Source organism: Bombina bombina, chromosome 2, assembly GCF_027579735.1.
Source record: "Bombina bombina isolate aBomBom1 chromosome 2, aBomBom1.pri, whole genome shotgun sequence".
NCBI classification, from domain to species: domain Eukaryota; kingdom Metazoa; phylum Chordata; class Amphibia; order Anura; family Bombinatoridae; genus Bombina; species Bombina bombina.
This window is the reverse complement of record NC_069500.1, coordinates 814,344,464-814,359,442: the sequence shown is the minus strand read 5'-3', so window position 1 is coordinate 814,359,442 and position 14,979 is coordinate 814,344,464. Positions and strand designations below refer to the sequence as shown.

The 14,979-nt window shown below is 36.6% G+C and overlaps 1 protein-coding gene across 4 annotated transcripts in view; it reads right to left on the bottom strand.

The window, feature by feature from the left end:
* Positions 1-14,979, bottom strand: part of LOC128649668 (C-type lectin domain family 4 member E-like) — a 177,880-nt gene that overhangs the window by 39,237 nt on the left and 123,664 nt on the right. For 3 of the 4 annotated variants that reach the window (XM_053703050.1, XM_053703053.1, XM_053703051.1), the window contains one exon: positions 12,728-12,840. The exons of the other annotated variant lie outside the window; for it this stretch is intronic. In XM_053703050.1, coding sequence (XP_053559025.1) covers positions 12,728-12,840 — 113 coding nt within the window. The remainder of the gene's footprint in view (positions 1-12,727; positions 12,841-14,979) is intronic. 4 annotated transcript variants of the gene reach the window in all.

Below are 14,979 nucleotides of genomic sequence, written 5' to 3'. Positions count from 1 at the left end.
CTGCGTTACTGAGTTTTACGCTGCTTTTTTGCAGGTGTTAGACTTTTTCTCAGCCGGCTCTCCCCGTTGATTCCTATGGGGAAATCGTGCACGAGCACGTACGACCAGCTCACCGCTGACTTAAGCAGCACTGGTATTGGAGTGCGGTAATGAGCAAAATTTTGCTCAACGCTCACTTCTTGCCTTTTAACGACAGGTTTGTAAAAACCCGTAATACCAGATCTGCATGTAAGTGAGCGGTGAGACAAAACTGCTCGTTAGCACCGCATAGCCTCTAACGTAAAACTCATAATCTAGGTGTCTGATTTTTGTGGGTTTATTTGAAAATTTGAGAGTTCACCAAATTTTTTGAATTCCAACATCAACTGAGGGAGTGATGTGTCTGGGGATGTCATAGAAATCAGAACATTGTTGGCATATAATGTAAGTTTATATTCATTGGGGCCTATTTTGATACTGTGGATTTCCCTATTTACCCGGATATGTGCTGCAAGAGCTTCCATTGATAACGCTAAAAAAGTGGGGATAATGGGCACTCTTGCCTCGTTCCATTATGGATCTGAGAGAGCTATCGGATAGATTGCCATTCACTTTGACCCTAGCCGAAGGGCTATGATATACGCTAAAGATTCTCTCAAACATCTTGTTACCAAAGCAAAACCTGACCAGACAGGCCCTGAGGAACCCCCAGTCCAGGCGATCAAACTCCTTTTCAGCATCAGTCGAGATTAAGACCGTGGGCTCCCCAGTCCCATGTGCATGTTCAACAAGATGTAATGTTCGTATGGTGTTGTCCCTGGCCTCTTGACCCCGGACAAAACCTGATTGGTCTACATGAATCAACCTCAGCAGTACTGAATTTATTCTTTTAGCTAATATTTTCGTATAGATTTTAATGTCTGAATTGAGTAGGGAAATGGGTCTATAATTCTCTACCATTGTAGTATCCTTTCCTGGTTTCTATAAGACCGATATATGAGCTTCTAAAATTTGGGGAGGCCACCTTACATTATTATCTATTGCTTGGAATAAGGAGGTGAGATGTGGTGCAAGTATATGTTTAAACTGTTTATAATAGGCATTGGAAAACCTGTTGGGCCCTAGGCTCTTATGGGATGGTAAACTATTAATTTCTGCCACTACTTCCTGTTGCATAATAGGGTTCTCTAGCTCTTTTACAATAGCTAGTGGTATTGTGGGGAGGTCTTCCTCGTTTAGGAAAGGTTGTGTATGCTTCTGGTTTATCAGAAAAAGCTGGGGGTGGAAGGTTATATAAACTTTGATAATATGATTTAAATTTATTGACTATAGTGACTGAGTCTTGTACGTATTCCCCATTGAGATTACGTAGTTTATGTATATATGTGTTAGTCTGTTTTATGCGTAATAACCTCGCTAAGAAGGTTCTGGCCCTGTTCGACTCAGCATAGTATAGCTTTTTGAGGTAAAATGCCTTATCTTGTGCTTCTTTATATAGTATGTGACTAAGGTTGCTCCTAGCCAATTGTAGTTGTTTACTAAGGTTATGATCACTTGGATTCTGTTTGTGTAAGGTTTCAATGGACTGTAGGTTAATTATTGCTTTCGCATATGCGCTCCTATATTGTTTCTGAAGTATGGCTTTTTGCTTAATAAGCTCCCCCTCATCACCGCTTTATGTGCTTCCCATATATTTGTATAGGAGGACTGTTGAGGTAGGTTAAAACTGAAATATTCATGAAATGTGGTTGTGAGTTTGTCTAAAACTAAGGGTTTTTAAGGAGAGTCTCATCCAGTCTCCATACAAAGGGTGTGCGGACATTCTCTAGCCATTTTAATTCAACATTTACCGCAGCATGATCTGACCAGCTAATGGGTTCTATATCTGCATCTGCCACTAAGCTATACGTAAGTTGGTCTATAAAGACGTAATCAATACGAGAGTAGTTGCTATGTGGGTGGGAAAAAAAACATAATTTTTTTTTGTGTAGGGTGCTTTGTTCTCCATACATCAATTAATGACATTCTTCTAAGGTTTGAGCAAATTTTTTATTTTTTTTAAATATTTATTTTCATATTTCTGGTCCATTTGGGGTACAGAAAGCAAGATGGGTGTACATAAGCAGATAACATATTTGGGGGAGTAATACAGAATAAAAATCATCATAGAAAAAAAAAAAAAAAAAAAAAATAATAATAACACTCCCCAGCAAAGTTTGGACACCGCTTAGTTTCAGCCAACTTATCCAATAAATATATCCCCATTCAACAAAACATATCATGCAAACAGGAATTAATCCTCCTTCTAGCATAATATATCATTTAGAAGTAATTCTCTGACACCCCCATATGGATACCTTTCCTTACTATACAGCAAAACCAGAAAAAGAGAAGAAAGAAAAAAAGAAAAAGAGAGGAGGAAATTTTTTTTTAATTAACGAATAATAATTACATAAATGTATTTAAATTAATTAAAGGATTCCCAATCAACCCTGCCCCAACAAGCCTCAGCAATCTGTCTTGCCTTCTAGGTATAACAACCAGTTAATTAAGCCTTAGCTAGACTATATCAGTCTTAGCCCTCCACTCAATCGGCAATATTTAGTTATTAGGACAGACTTATTCCACCTTCTCCTCTTCCAAAAATTTAGAACACATAAAGACTTAATAAATCAGTGGTAGTTCGTTTCTCAATATGGCATTTAAGATATATTCCGTAGATCTAAGGGGATATATAATTTTCTTTTGTACTTCTATTGTTTGGGAGAATAAAAGTTTCCCATTTTCTAAAAAATCTATGGACTTCTTTATCTTTGACTTGATCTATCAAACATTGCTCCATCATCATTTTTTGAAATATCTGCTTATTAAATTCAGTTATAGATGGAGTTTTTTTTCGAAATCCAAGTTTTTAACAGAAGGAACCTGGCTACTCCAATTACCATTTCAATAAATATCTTATCTTTATCTCTCTCCTCCAATGGTAGTAGAAAGAATACTAACTCGCGATATACAATTCTCTCTTTTTTAAGTATTCTGGCAAGCCAGAAACTTATTTTGTTCCAATATTGTCTGACTATTGTACAATCCCAAAAATAGTGAAGGATATCGGCATTTCTACTGCCACATTTAACACATTTATCTTTCACTTTACTATTCCATCTAGACATTACTGAAGGTGTCAAATATGTTTGGTTTAGTATATTGATATGTGCTTCTCTATAATTGGTAGATATAAATATCTTATTTATTCTATTGATACTATTCTGAATAGTTTCCTCGCTACATTCCGTCAGCCCTTTCATATGCCATTTTTTAACTATCAGTTGCAGATTTAATAATCCCTCTTGAAGTGTTAAATCCTTATACCATTTTTTAATGGAATGAACTCCCATCTTACATAGTTCAAGCTTGGCCATAATTACAGGCCAGCTCCACTCTTTCTTCTGGATTAATAGCAATTTATTAGCAAGATTCCTTAATTGAAGATAGGCATAAAAATCTTTGTTAAGTAGATCGTGTTCCCGTCTTACTGTTTCAAAAGTTTTAATTTGTGGTATGTCCAAATCAAAATTAATAATTTGATTAATATATATCAGTCCCTTCCTTTTCCATCTATGGAACACAGCTGATTTAAGTGCTTCAGGAAATGGGGGGTATCCTACTATTGTTAATTGATTAGATACTGCATATTCTACTTTAAGATTTTTGCAATATTGTTGCCAAGCTTTAATAATGCCCATGACTGATCTAAAATTTTTAATTTCCTTTGGTATATCTTTTCTTTGTGTATGCAGTAATGCTGATAGCGAGAATGGTTTCACTATTTCCTCTTCTAGGATTTTAGCTGTATAATATTCAACGTCCGTCAGCCATTCAGCTGCTATTTTAGTCAAACACGCTATATTATAATTTCCTAAATCTGGGAGTGCGAGTCCTCCACATTCTCTCGGGTGAGACAATATTTTAAGAGATAATCTTCTCCTTTTTTTACCCCATAGAAATTCTATCATCTTTTTGTTAAAAATTTTAATATCTACTTTCTTTATGAGAAGAGGAAGATTCTGCAATTTATATAAAATTTTTGGGAATGCAATCATCTTTATTAGACCAATTTTCCCTGATAGAGCCATCGGTAAATGTTTCCAGACATTAAATTGATCATATATCTTTTGCAAAATTGGTTTAAAATTCATGTCATACCAAAGATTTGGATTCTTATTTAGGATAATACCCAAATACATTATTTGTTCTACAACTTTGAATGGGCTTTCCCCAATAGAATCCCCTTTCCTATCTAGCCATAATAATTCTGTTTTGTTAATATTAACTCTATAACCCGAAAATGAGCTATATCTTTCTATAATTTCCATTAATCTAGGAATATTCTGCTTAGTGTTCCTTAGAAATATTAATACATCATCTGCATAGAGTAATATTTTCTCCTCAATACCTTTGCATCTGACCCCTTGTAGATCTTGTCGTATTTTAATGGCTAGCGGCTCAATGGATAGATTAAACAAAAGGGGTGAGAGTGGACACCCCTGCCTAGTTCCTCTTTCCAATCTTATTTCTAGGGATTCTATTCCATTTACTGAGATCAGAGATAGAGGATTTCTATAAATTGTTTTTATATAGTTCAGGAAAGATCCCGAAAAGCCAAACTTGGTTAGAGAAGTAAATAAATGATCCCATTGCACAGCATCAAATGCTTTTTCAGCATCTATTGTTATAAGTGTAGCATCTTGATTTAAATTATTAAGTCTCTCAGGTTGATTCCTGAAACATTCAATGATAATACATGCTTTAAGTATATTTACAACTGAGCTTCGACCGTTCATAAAACCCACCTGGTTGGGATGAATAATTTTACTTAATTTTTTTTAATCTTTCAGCTACTATGGATGCTAAAATGTTATAATCTGTGTTTAACAGGGAGATGGGTCTATATGACTCTGGCTTTTCGGGATCCCGTCCTTTCTTATATACCATAATTGTAACTGCTTTGGAGAAGTTTCTTGACATCACTCCATTCTCTATATAATAATAGTTAAATAGCTTTGTCAGACATGGTACAATTTCTTTATTTAATATTTTGTAGAACTCGGCTGGTAAAAAAATCTGGCCCTGGGGCTTTATTTAATTTAATCTTATCAATAGTGGCCTCCACTTCCTCTTCTGAGATTGGTTGGTTAATATATTCCATTTCTTCTAGTGTTAATCTAGGTGTGTCTATAAAATTCCAAAAAAACTCCTTATTAGATCTATCTATCTCACATGTACTATAAAATTCTTGAAACAGATGATAAAAAACCTCATTAATTTCTACCGGGTCGTGTATGTGCTTATCTCCTACTTTTATAGAATGTATAACATTCGTTTTTTTCTCCAACTTCGCTATTTTTGCTAAATAACCACCTGTTTTATTCCCAAACTTTAGATACTTTGCCTTATATTTCAGTTCTTCTCTCACCGTCTCTTGAAGAAAAAATGTATCCCTTTCTTGTTTCGCCTGTATATATGTAGACCAGTTGTTTTTAGAGGCGATTTCAAGATACCTATTATACATATTTGTTAATTGATTAGCTAGCTGTTCTTCCCTCCTTTTTCTCTTTTTTTTTTAAATAATGCCATATAACTAACTATCTCACCCCTTAAAACCGCTTTTGCTGTTTCCCATAGAGTTTCTATGCGATTTTCATACTCTTTATTCAAATTTAAAAAAATATTCAATTTTTCTTTCAATATTGCTAAAACGGAGGCATTCTTTAACTTGTATTTAGGAAAGTAGAAAGAGTTCTTCTTAACAGTTTTTATATTAAACTTATCCATATGAATTTCTAATGTTATAGGTGCATGGTCTGATACTGTAAATTCCTTAATGTCAGCTTTGAGATTTTCTTTTAACAAAATCTCTGCAACTAAGAAATAATCAATCCTAGATAAGGATGCTGTTGATTTGGATAGACATGTGTATTTGTTATAATCCAGATATTGAATCCTCCAAATATCAGATACTTTAAGCGTTTTTTTAAATGTATTTAAAATTTTCATTTCTTTCACAATTCTGTAATCTTTCTCCCTTCCCTTTGTACTTTTCCTATCTATTGGGAATCTAGGCGTCAAATTAAAATCCCCAGCGATTATTAAATTGTCATCAACATAATTCAACAAAAGGGCCTGTAACCTACCCCAACACTCCACCTCCAGCACATTGGGTCCATAAATATTACATAATGTGAATATCTTTTTTTTTATCTCAATTTTGAGAATCAGATATTGTGCGTTTTCATCTATTTTAACTTCCAATATATTATAATCAAGATTTTTATTTAATAAAATGGCCACTCCCTTTCTTCTTTCAGTACAAGGTGTAGCCACAATTTCTTTAATTTGTTGTTTTAATTTGACTAATTCTGATGAGGATAATCTGACTTCTTGGAGAAAAGCAATACCTGATTTTAATTTTTTTAAATGTTTAAGAATTGTCTTTCTTTTAATTGGAGAAAGTATTCCTCCAACATTCCATGACGTCAAGTGTATTATATTTTTTAGACTATTAGCCATGTTGAAATTCTAAAATTACTAACTTGATCTTCGAATAAAAAGAAGAGATAATCTCCTCTGCATACCAAATATATTATATACCTCCTTTTCCTGTAGGAGAGGGCTGATTGGAGAAAAAAAAGAAAAAAGAAAGAAAAAACCCTGGATAATTAAAAAAACCTTCACACCCTCTTCAAGCAATTTATTCATTACTACGCTCTTTCTTTAGATATTGTCTAGCTTCTTCACTATCCTGAAAAGATTTTTGCCCTTCTTTTCCTATTATCTTGAGTATAGCCGGGTATACCACAAAAGCCTGTAATCCTGCCTGAATAAATTGAGAGCATAATTGTGACATTATTTTCCTTTTGTTTGACGTTTCAATAGAAAAGTCCTGAAATATTAGTATTTTTCTGTCTTCCACTAACAATGGTTCAGAGAGCTTTTTATAATATCTCAAAATTTCTATTTTGTCCTTGTAATTCAAAAATTTTGCTATAACTGGTCTCGGTGAAGACCTATTTGGTGACTCATCTGTAGAATTCTGTCTGTTGAAGCCAATTCTATGTACTCGCTCAGCTATTATTTCAGGACCTTCTCTTGAAATGCCTAGGCGTGTTGGTATTTCTTTAGTAATTAGTGACTCTAGGTCTTGTTTTGCATATTTTTCAGATATACCAATAAATCTTAGATTATTCCTTCTTGCTCTATCTTCTGCCATATCAGCTCTATCTTGTAGTTTTATAATTTTGTCATTGAGTATATCAATTATATTACTTTTAGCGTTCATCTGATCCTCTAGATCAGAAATGCGACTTTCAGCCTCTCTTACTCTTATGTTGAATTGCTTTAACTCGTTTGTCACTACTGATAGGTCCAATCTTATTTTATCGAATTGTGGCATTAGCAGGGTAGAAATTTGGGTTATCAGTATTTGTGTATCTATATTAGCTTGTGAGGGACTTATATTATCAGTAATCTCTTGAACTTGTTCAATTTGATTTTTATTCCTGTTTCTCTCTCTATTTTTAGCAGCCATTGTTGCTGGTGATTTATCTTTTAAATTATGGACACATTTTTCCATTAGTATAATAGGTGTGTTTTCTCTTTCTTATTGGGAGACAGAGCTGTGGTTAGCTTGAGTAAGACCAAATTGTGTTTGGGTTAAGTGAAGTGTATATAGAAGGATTGGGTGTGGTGTAAATGGCATATATTGTGACAAAAAAAAACAAAAAAGAAAAAAAAAACCCAACCACGGTGTGAACACAGTGATAGTGCTAATATACTATGTGGGGAACAAAGAGTAAGACTGAGATGTACTCAGATTCGGCTAGGTGTAAAAAAAAAAAAAAAAATGTAAAAAAAAAACCGTGTTAAAAAAAAAAAAAAAAAAAAAAAGATTTAATAAGAGAGAAAGAAAAAATAAAAGCCCCTACTCTTAGACCCGGTTTAACTTCCGAGATCAGTCAGGATTGGGTACATTCAGAGTAGTATATCAGTATACTCCTTTATATTTTACCTTTTATTATACCAAGTTTCTGTCTACAGGTAAAACCATCAGAATCTGCATAGTACTGCTGTTATATAAAAGCCATGCTGCAACTGGTGAGACCAAGCTTTTTTTTTTCTTTTTTTCTACTTTTAAATTTATCAGGGCCATCTGAGCTGCAATCTGAACTGCATCTTGAACTTTTTGATACTCTCACCACGCTCAATCTCAGTCTAATTTAATATAATTTGCTCACTTATTTCTGATGTTGCCCTCCACCTTTCTAATATTGGATAATAACTTTTGCATTTAAGCACAGCATTTCTTTCCACAGATATATAACAACTTTAGCACATCATATGCTTATATTAAATTTAAAGGTTTAAAAATTCTCAAAATTCACTTTATGCCTAGTGTCAGCTTCTTCACTGGGTTATCCCATACTCTATGGATCTTATCCCACTATTGTACAATCCCAGACTGGAAGGCTTGACACCCTAATTAGGAATAATCTATATCTTGAATGTCCTTTAGCAATATATTGAAAAAGAAAAAACTGTTATGACATCATAGATGTCTAATTACAACAACACTCAGATATATCAAATCTGCTTGTATATGCAACAAGGGAGTCCTCTGAAAATTAACTATATGCTACTTCACTGGGGCTTAGTAAAAAGGATATAGAGTGTCCCTGTATACCAAGTCTTTCTCCTTAGATTATTTCCACATTGGCACTTTTGCTGCTTTTATAAAGAAGAACAGAGGCAGGGGACGGGCATCTAATTTTGTCTCTTAGATATGTCTCTTTGGAGTGTCAGTGTCTTCACTGGGCTGTTGTTATATATTCAAAACCTTACTCCCAGACTTCACTACCGAACACTCTGGCAGACTCCCCTATACCACTTCTCCCCACTCTGCTGTTGTAATGTTATATTTTCTTGAAAGAAGGAAACAACCTGACCATCTACTGCTTGGCAGAGATCCTCATCTGGTTACCAGTAATCAGGAAAGCTTTTTCTGACAATCACTCGTAGTTCCTGACACATCTATATATTATCAAGCACACCAGACTTAAAGCTATACAGTTTAAATATCCCAGGAGAGGGGCCAACAAGTCTCTTTCTGCTTCACAGAATAGGGTCCCCAGGGGGATAAAACAGGATATCGGTATTCATATTAATTATCAACACAGATGACTCAGTCTCATTATCTTTGTAATATTCACCCTTATAGATTATTTTCTGTCTCCAGACTTATGTCCTTAAATAAGCTATACTGTTTTATATCTTTCCCCCTGGTTAAATCCCTTCATGCTGACTAAAATAGCATTTATATAGCCAATTTTTAAATAGCGTTTTGTGCTCTTTCCTTTATTTGCATCCACACAATAAGCAGCCTTTTGGAACACAAATGTCCTGCCTCCAGACAACCACACTTCTTTTGCTGTGTATATAGTCACAGTGATATAAGTTTCACCTAGTCAGGGCTGGTTCACCCTGCCACGGGACATAAAAGAACTTATCTGGAGGGTCGGCTTCTATGCGCTGGGTTCCTCATCGTGTTTCAGCTACAACCGATCAGCAGCTTTAAGAGGGTGCTGCTCCTGCCATGGAGCTGTAGATGCTTGACTGGCCTCGGTGTGGTATAGTTGTTTACTCTCCGTCACGCGCCTTTACCAGCATACGATGCTGACACCCGAGCTGGATGTAACTTCTATCGGGCGTTGTAAGGCACTCCTGCCCGGCTCTATTTTGGGACTAGGGCCTTAGACTAGCAGCTGGAACTCCTTGGACCGAGCACTGGATTCGCGCCCTTCCAACGTTGCCGCCCACCGGAAGTCAGTCCGTCGCAAGCCATGAGGTTTAAGCAAATTTTGTGGATAGATGCTGGAACCACGTCCAGTTGAACAATTCATTTCTGGCTCTAATGTTACATTATAGTCGCCAGCCAATATCAACACACCTTTTTGGATACCCAAAACTATGTTAGTAAGCTTCTGGAAGAATTTAGATTGATTCTTGTTTGGAGCATATACATTGACTAATGTAATGTACCTATGATATAATTTGCCCACTAATATAATCCATCTGCCCTCTGCATCTCCTATTTTCTGGTGTAATTGGAAAGGGATTTTTTTACTAAATAATATTCCTAATCCATTTTTCTTTTTTATGTGGGAGGCAAAATATCCCACTGGGAATTCTCTGTTATGGAAGCGGGGTTCAGAAGCTTGTGGAAAGTGTGTTTCTTGGACAAAGAATATGTCCCTTGACATTTTTTTGAAACTCGACAAGGCTACAGACCTCTTAGTAGGTGTTCTCGGTGATAATTTTAATCTGGTTATTATTCATAGCTGCTGGAGAGAGTGTAAGATCTTACCCATAGTGTTAGTAAACATCCACAAATAGTGTGTTCATATGTGTACTTCTCGATCCCGTCTAGTGATGGAGAGGTGAGGAAAGACAGAAGGAGGAAGGGAAAAAGGCATTCATAGAATCTGCTGAAAATAACATAAAAGCGATATTAAAAACAACAACATTAACGTTAACATACATAAACATAATATATATTAAATGTGTAAACAATAATTCCCCTCTCATGGGGGCTGCATACTTAACTACAGGGGAGGGGTACATGTCACACCGTAGTGTGGCATAACAACCTATGGATCTGGCTCATAGGTATTGAGTCAGAGTTTGTGACTGATAATATTTAGTCATAGTGCTTTTATATGTGCTAAACTGAATGGGGTGTAAATCATTTTAGCTTAGGCAAGGGTGGTGTCCTATTATCATACGTAGGGACACAGATAGGTAAGGTGGAAAAACATATAAGTCATTGCAGATATACATTACAATACCATAACCTCAAATTAAAACAATGTATTTCTCATGGAGGCTCAGTCTCTTTTGGGGAGTGTATTGGTCTTGAGGCTTGATTCTTGGACTTCCTCTTCTTAGCCACCTTATTCCATCCAAAGCTCGATAATCTTGGTGGGTCTTCCAGGGGGTTTCCATTATTGTCCAATCCATCTTTCAGTTTTGGAAATGAAGGTGTAGGTATGTCCAGTTGGGAACAAAATTGATCAATGTCCACCTGGGATTTGTATATGGCTGTGACGCCCCCTTTAATCACTCTCAAGCAGAAGGGGAAACCCCAACTATTTTGGATCCCCAAGTCACGGAGATGAGATGTGAGATATATCGCTTCTTTCCTTTTAGTTAGAGTAACAGGGCTGAGATCTGCAAAAAACAGAATAGAGTTGTCTTCAAATGAGATTGGATGGTTTTTTTCTGGTCAATATTAGAATAATTTCTTTATCTCTAAAGCTATAGAATTTAATAATTATATCACGTGGTGGGGCTTTATCTTTGGGAACGGGTCTCAATGCCCTATACAAGTATACTATAACTGTCTTCTATCCTATCTGTACTGAGGCCTGCTATACGTTGTGTAATTATCCACTGCGCATACTAAACATTATATTGTGCACATTTCAATAATGTATCAGTGATACAGTTCTCAGTGTCCCAAAGTTCTATGCATAAGTATATTTAGGGCATGATCTGTATTTGATGCGGTGCATAATGGTATGCTCAGAGAGGACTGGATTATGAAATGATTTAATCGATAGCCCTTAGTTATTCATTATGGCGTCTTTTCGCACCTTTTTTTCTATCTTTTACAATATCTTGTTACCCCATACCTTTTTGATCGGGTCATCTACCAGATCATCTGTGCGCTGGGGAGAGGTCAACCATCAGCATGTAGAGAGCTGATGGTAGTGATTGTATCGGTTGTCTCAGTGCTCCGCTTTATATCTCTCACCCGATGCTGTGTGTAGAAGGTACAGCGCACTTTGTTTCTGTGCACGGCTCCTTGATGATATCTCCGGTATGTTGCGTCAATTATCCATTTTTCACCCTGACTGCATGGCACCAGCTTTCTGCCTTCCTTCTATGACGGTTTCAATAAGAGGGTTAAGGTCACAAAGTCCACTTAAATGGCTGTTATTCTCACGGAGCTTCTGTCTCACATGGCCATCTTAGTTGCTGGTCGGCTCCGCCCCCCGAGACATCATATCTTTGAGCCCTTAACTTCAATTGCGCTCATGGGATCTCATTTACTTTCAACTTATAATACGAGTGAAAAACCCGACGCATGCAAACACATGAGATAAACCCCTTATCGCTTGCAGGTAACTGTTAGCGCTCTACTCTTAATCTGGCCCTAAATATCTTACCCATACCCCAAATCACATGAAAGAAGAAATAAAACATTTTTTATTAGATAGTGTTATTATGAGTTTAATTGTATGTTTAAATGTATTTGTAATGTTTTTTGTGATAATTTTTATTCGAGTGTTACAGGTAACCAGAGCTCTGAGGTCTGCGCTAACTCGACACGTGTTAAATTCAATTAAGCTCAAGCGAACACATTCACTTTCAACTTGTAATACGCACGCCACTTCCAACATGTGAAAACAGCCATGATAAACTCGATATCGCTTGCGCAACTCATAATCTAGCCCATATTTAGAGCAAATAAACAGCTGATACGCTCCCCTGTGTTAGACATATGTTTTAACTTATACACATTTTAAGAGATTCATTTCTACCATATATCTCAAAAGATATACATTATTGGAAAAGGTATTATAATGCTAGCATAAATATCCAGATTCACAAGAGATTTAAGATGTTTCCTTACTGTATACTTGAATCCAAAGGGCTTCCATCCACCCACATGAAGTTAGATTCAGAGGCTATGTCATTTAGCCCCATCCAGAAATTTTCAGAGCTGAGAGTATTGGACATAAATATCTAAAATGGAAACCCAAATAAATATATTTTACAAAGGAGAAAATGTGATAGGTTAGCTGCATGTGTCCACATCCAACACTTGCATGCTTGCAGTACATGACATCACATGGTACTCGGATGGTACTTAGAGCAAGCATGAATGCATGAATGTTTTTTTTTCTCTCAAAAATGTTTTGAGAATAATGTGGAATGGAGCTGCATACATTTAAAATTTTACTTGCAGGAGTCTTTAAATACATCTTTAACCAATGTAGGATGTACTGAGAATATATACCTCTTGTCTGCTGAGCTGTTCTGATTACTTGATGTTATTTACATTGAAAAGTTTAGTGATTGACAGGACATATTATGTTTCTTTAACCAAACACAGCATTTTCAAAATAATGTTAGAGAAAACACCTGATAGCAAAGAGGTTATTGGCACAGCACGTATGTTATTCAAGAAGGGTAACAATAGCCTGAACCTGAAACAGGAGGCAGCTGTAGCGCTACTAATTTTCGGGAGCTATATATTTCCTGTTCTCTTCCCTTTATCTGGCCTAGAATAGAACTCAGACACAGGACTGTCTATCTGCCACTCTGAACTGGGGGGGTCAAGAGCTAGGGTGGTTTAGTAATCTCTACTTCTTCCTCCCAGTTCTCTTCTTTTCCAATCCTAGCCAAATCAGATGATCTGCAAATGTCTATTTACTTAGTAAGTGTTGGTATCTTGCGAGATTTACATACCATGTTTTGGTTTATGTATTTTTACCATAGCATTTGGGTGATTTGGTCAGCAGCCTATTGAGTGAAAAAAACAAACACTTTGGGGCCCATTTATCAAGCTCCGAACGGAGCTTGTGGGCCCGTGTTTCTGGTGAGTCTTCAAACTGCTGTTCCATAACCCTGTCCGCCTGCTCTGAGCAGGTGGACAGGAATCGCCGGAATTCAACCCGATTGAGTACGATCGGGTTGATTGACACCCCCTGCTGGCGGCCCTCTTGTGAGCTGCTGGTGCAATGCTGAATACGGAGAGCGTATTGCTCTCCGCATTCAGCGATGTCTTGTGGACCTGATCCGCACTGTCGGATCAGGTCCGCAAGACATTTGATAAATAGGTCCCTTTGTGTGACCTGTTATTTGAAAAATGAATGTGGTCTTCCTGTTCTTGTCAAGGTTAAGGGTATGCATATAATCTATTTTTTTTAACCCATGTTTATCCTCTTTTCCATCTTTACTCATGCGAGTAATTTTTCCTTTTCCAGCTGAGTCAGGGAAATTTTTTATGCTCTCTCCCCCCACTAAGGGCCAGATTTAACAATCCTACAAATGTTAACTGCGCTAGAAATACGCTTTTTGTTTGCAACGTCAAAAGACGAACTTACAATCTTGCATGTGCATTCACGTATTCTCTTAAACACTTGCGAAAAACCCCTTATCACTTGCACGTAACTGTTAGCGCTCCACTAGTAATCTGGCCACAAATATCTTACCCATACCCCCAATCACATGAAAGAAGAAATAAAAAAATGTGTAAAAAATGTATGCATGAAAGTTCTTACTGTCCCTGTGCAGCAAAGTGGTTGTTGTTACTCAAACCCAGAAATTCCTTTACATAAGCTATAGACACAAACAGCTATGCTACTTGAGCTAGAATCCTTATTTTTTTTTACAAGACCTAAAACTCTACTGCCTGGACTGTGTTTTAATCTTGTGAATTTCAACATAAGAATGATATACTATACCTCATGAAATGGACACATGATTAGTTTTTATAAAGATATTGAGGCCTATTTATTAAGCCATCAACCGCAAATACGCTGGAATTCTGCAGCATAATTGTGGCGAGCCTGATTCCCCTTAGTTATCAAAGCCTACAGAACGGCAAAAGTAGAAATTTGTGACGTAACATACGATCCGCCGGTCTCAGTCCAACACAGATCAATGCTTATGTCACTACAGATGTTCCGAATGCAAATTCGGCACTATCTGAATTTTGCAAGTTAACAAATATCTACCAGGTGCGCTCGCCACTATTCCGGCCCAGCGTACCTGGTTTTCAATCCGCCGCCCTGGAGGTGGTGGATGCCATAGGAATCAATGGGAGTCTGAAAGCAGCGAAAGCTTATGTTCGCTGCTGCCCGATATCCCATTGATTTC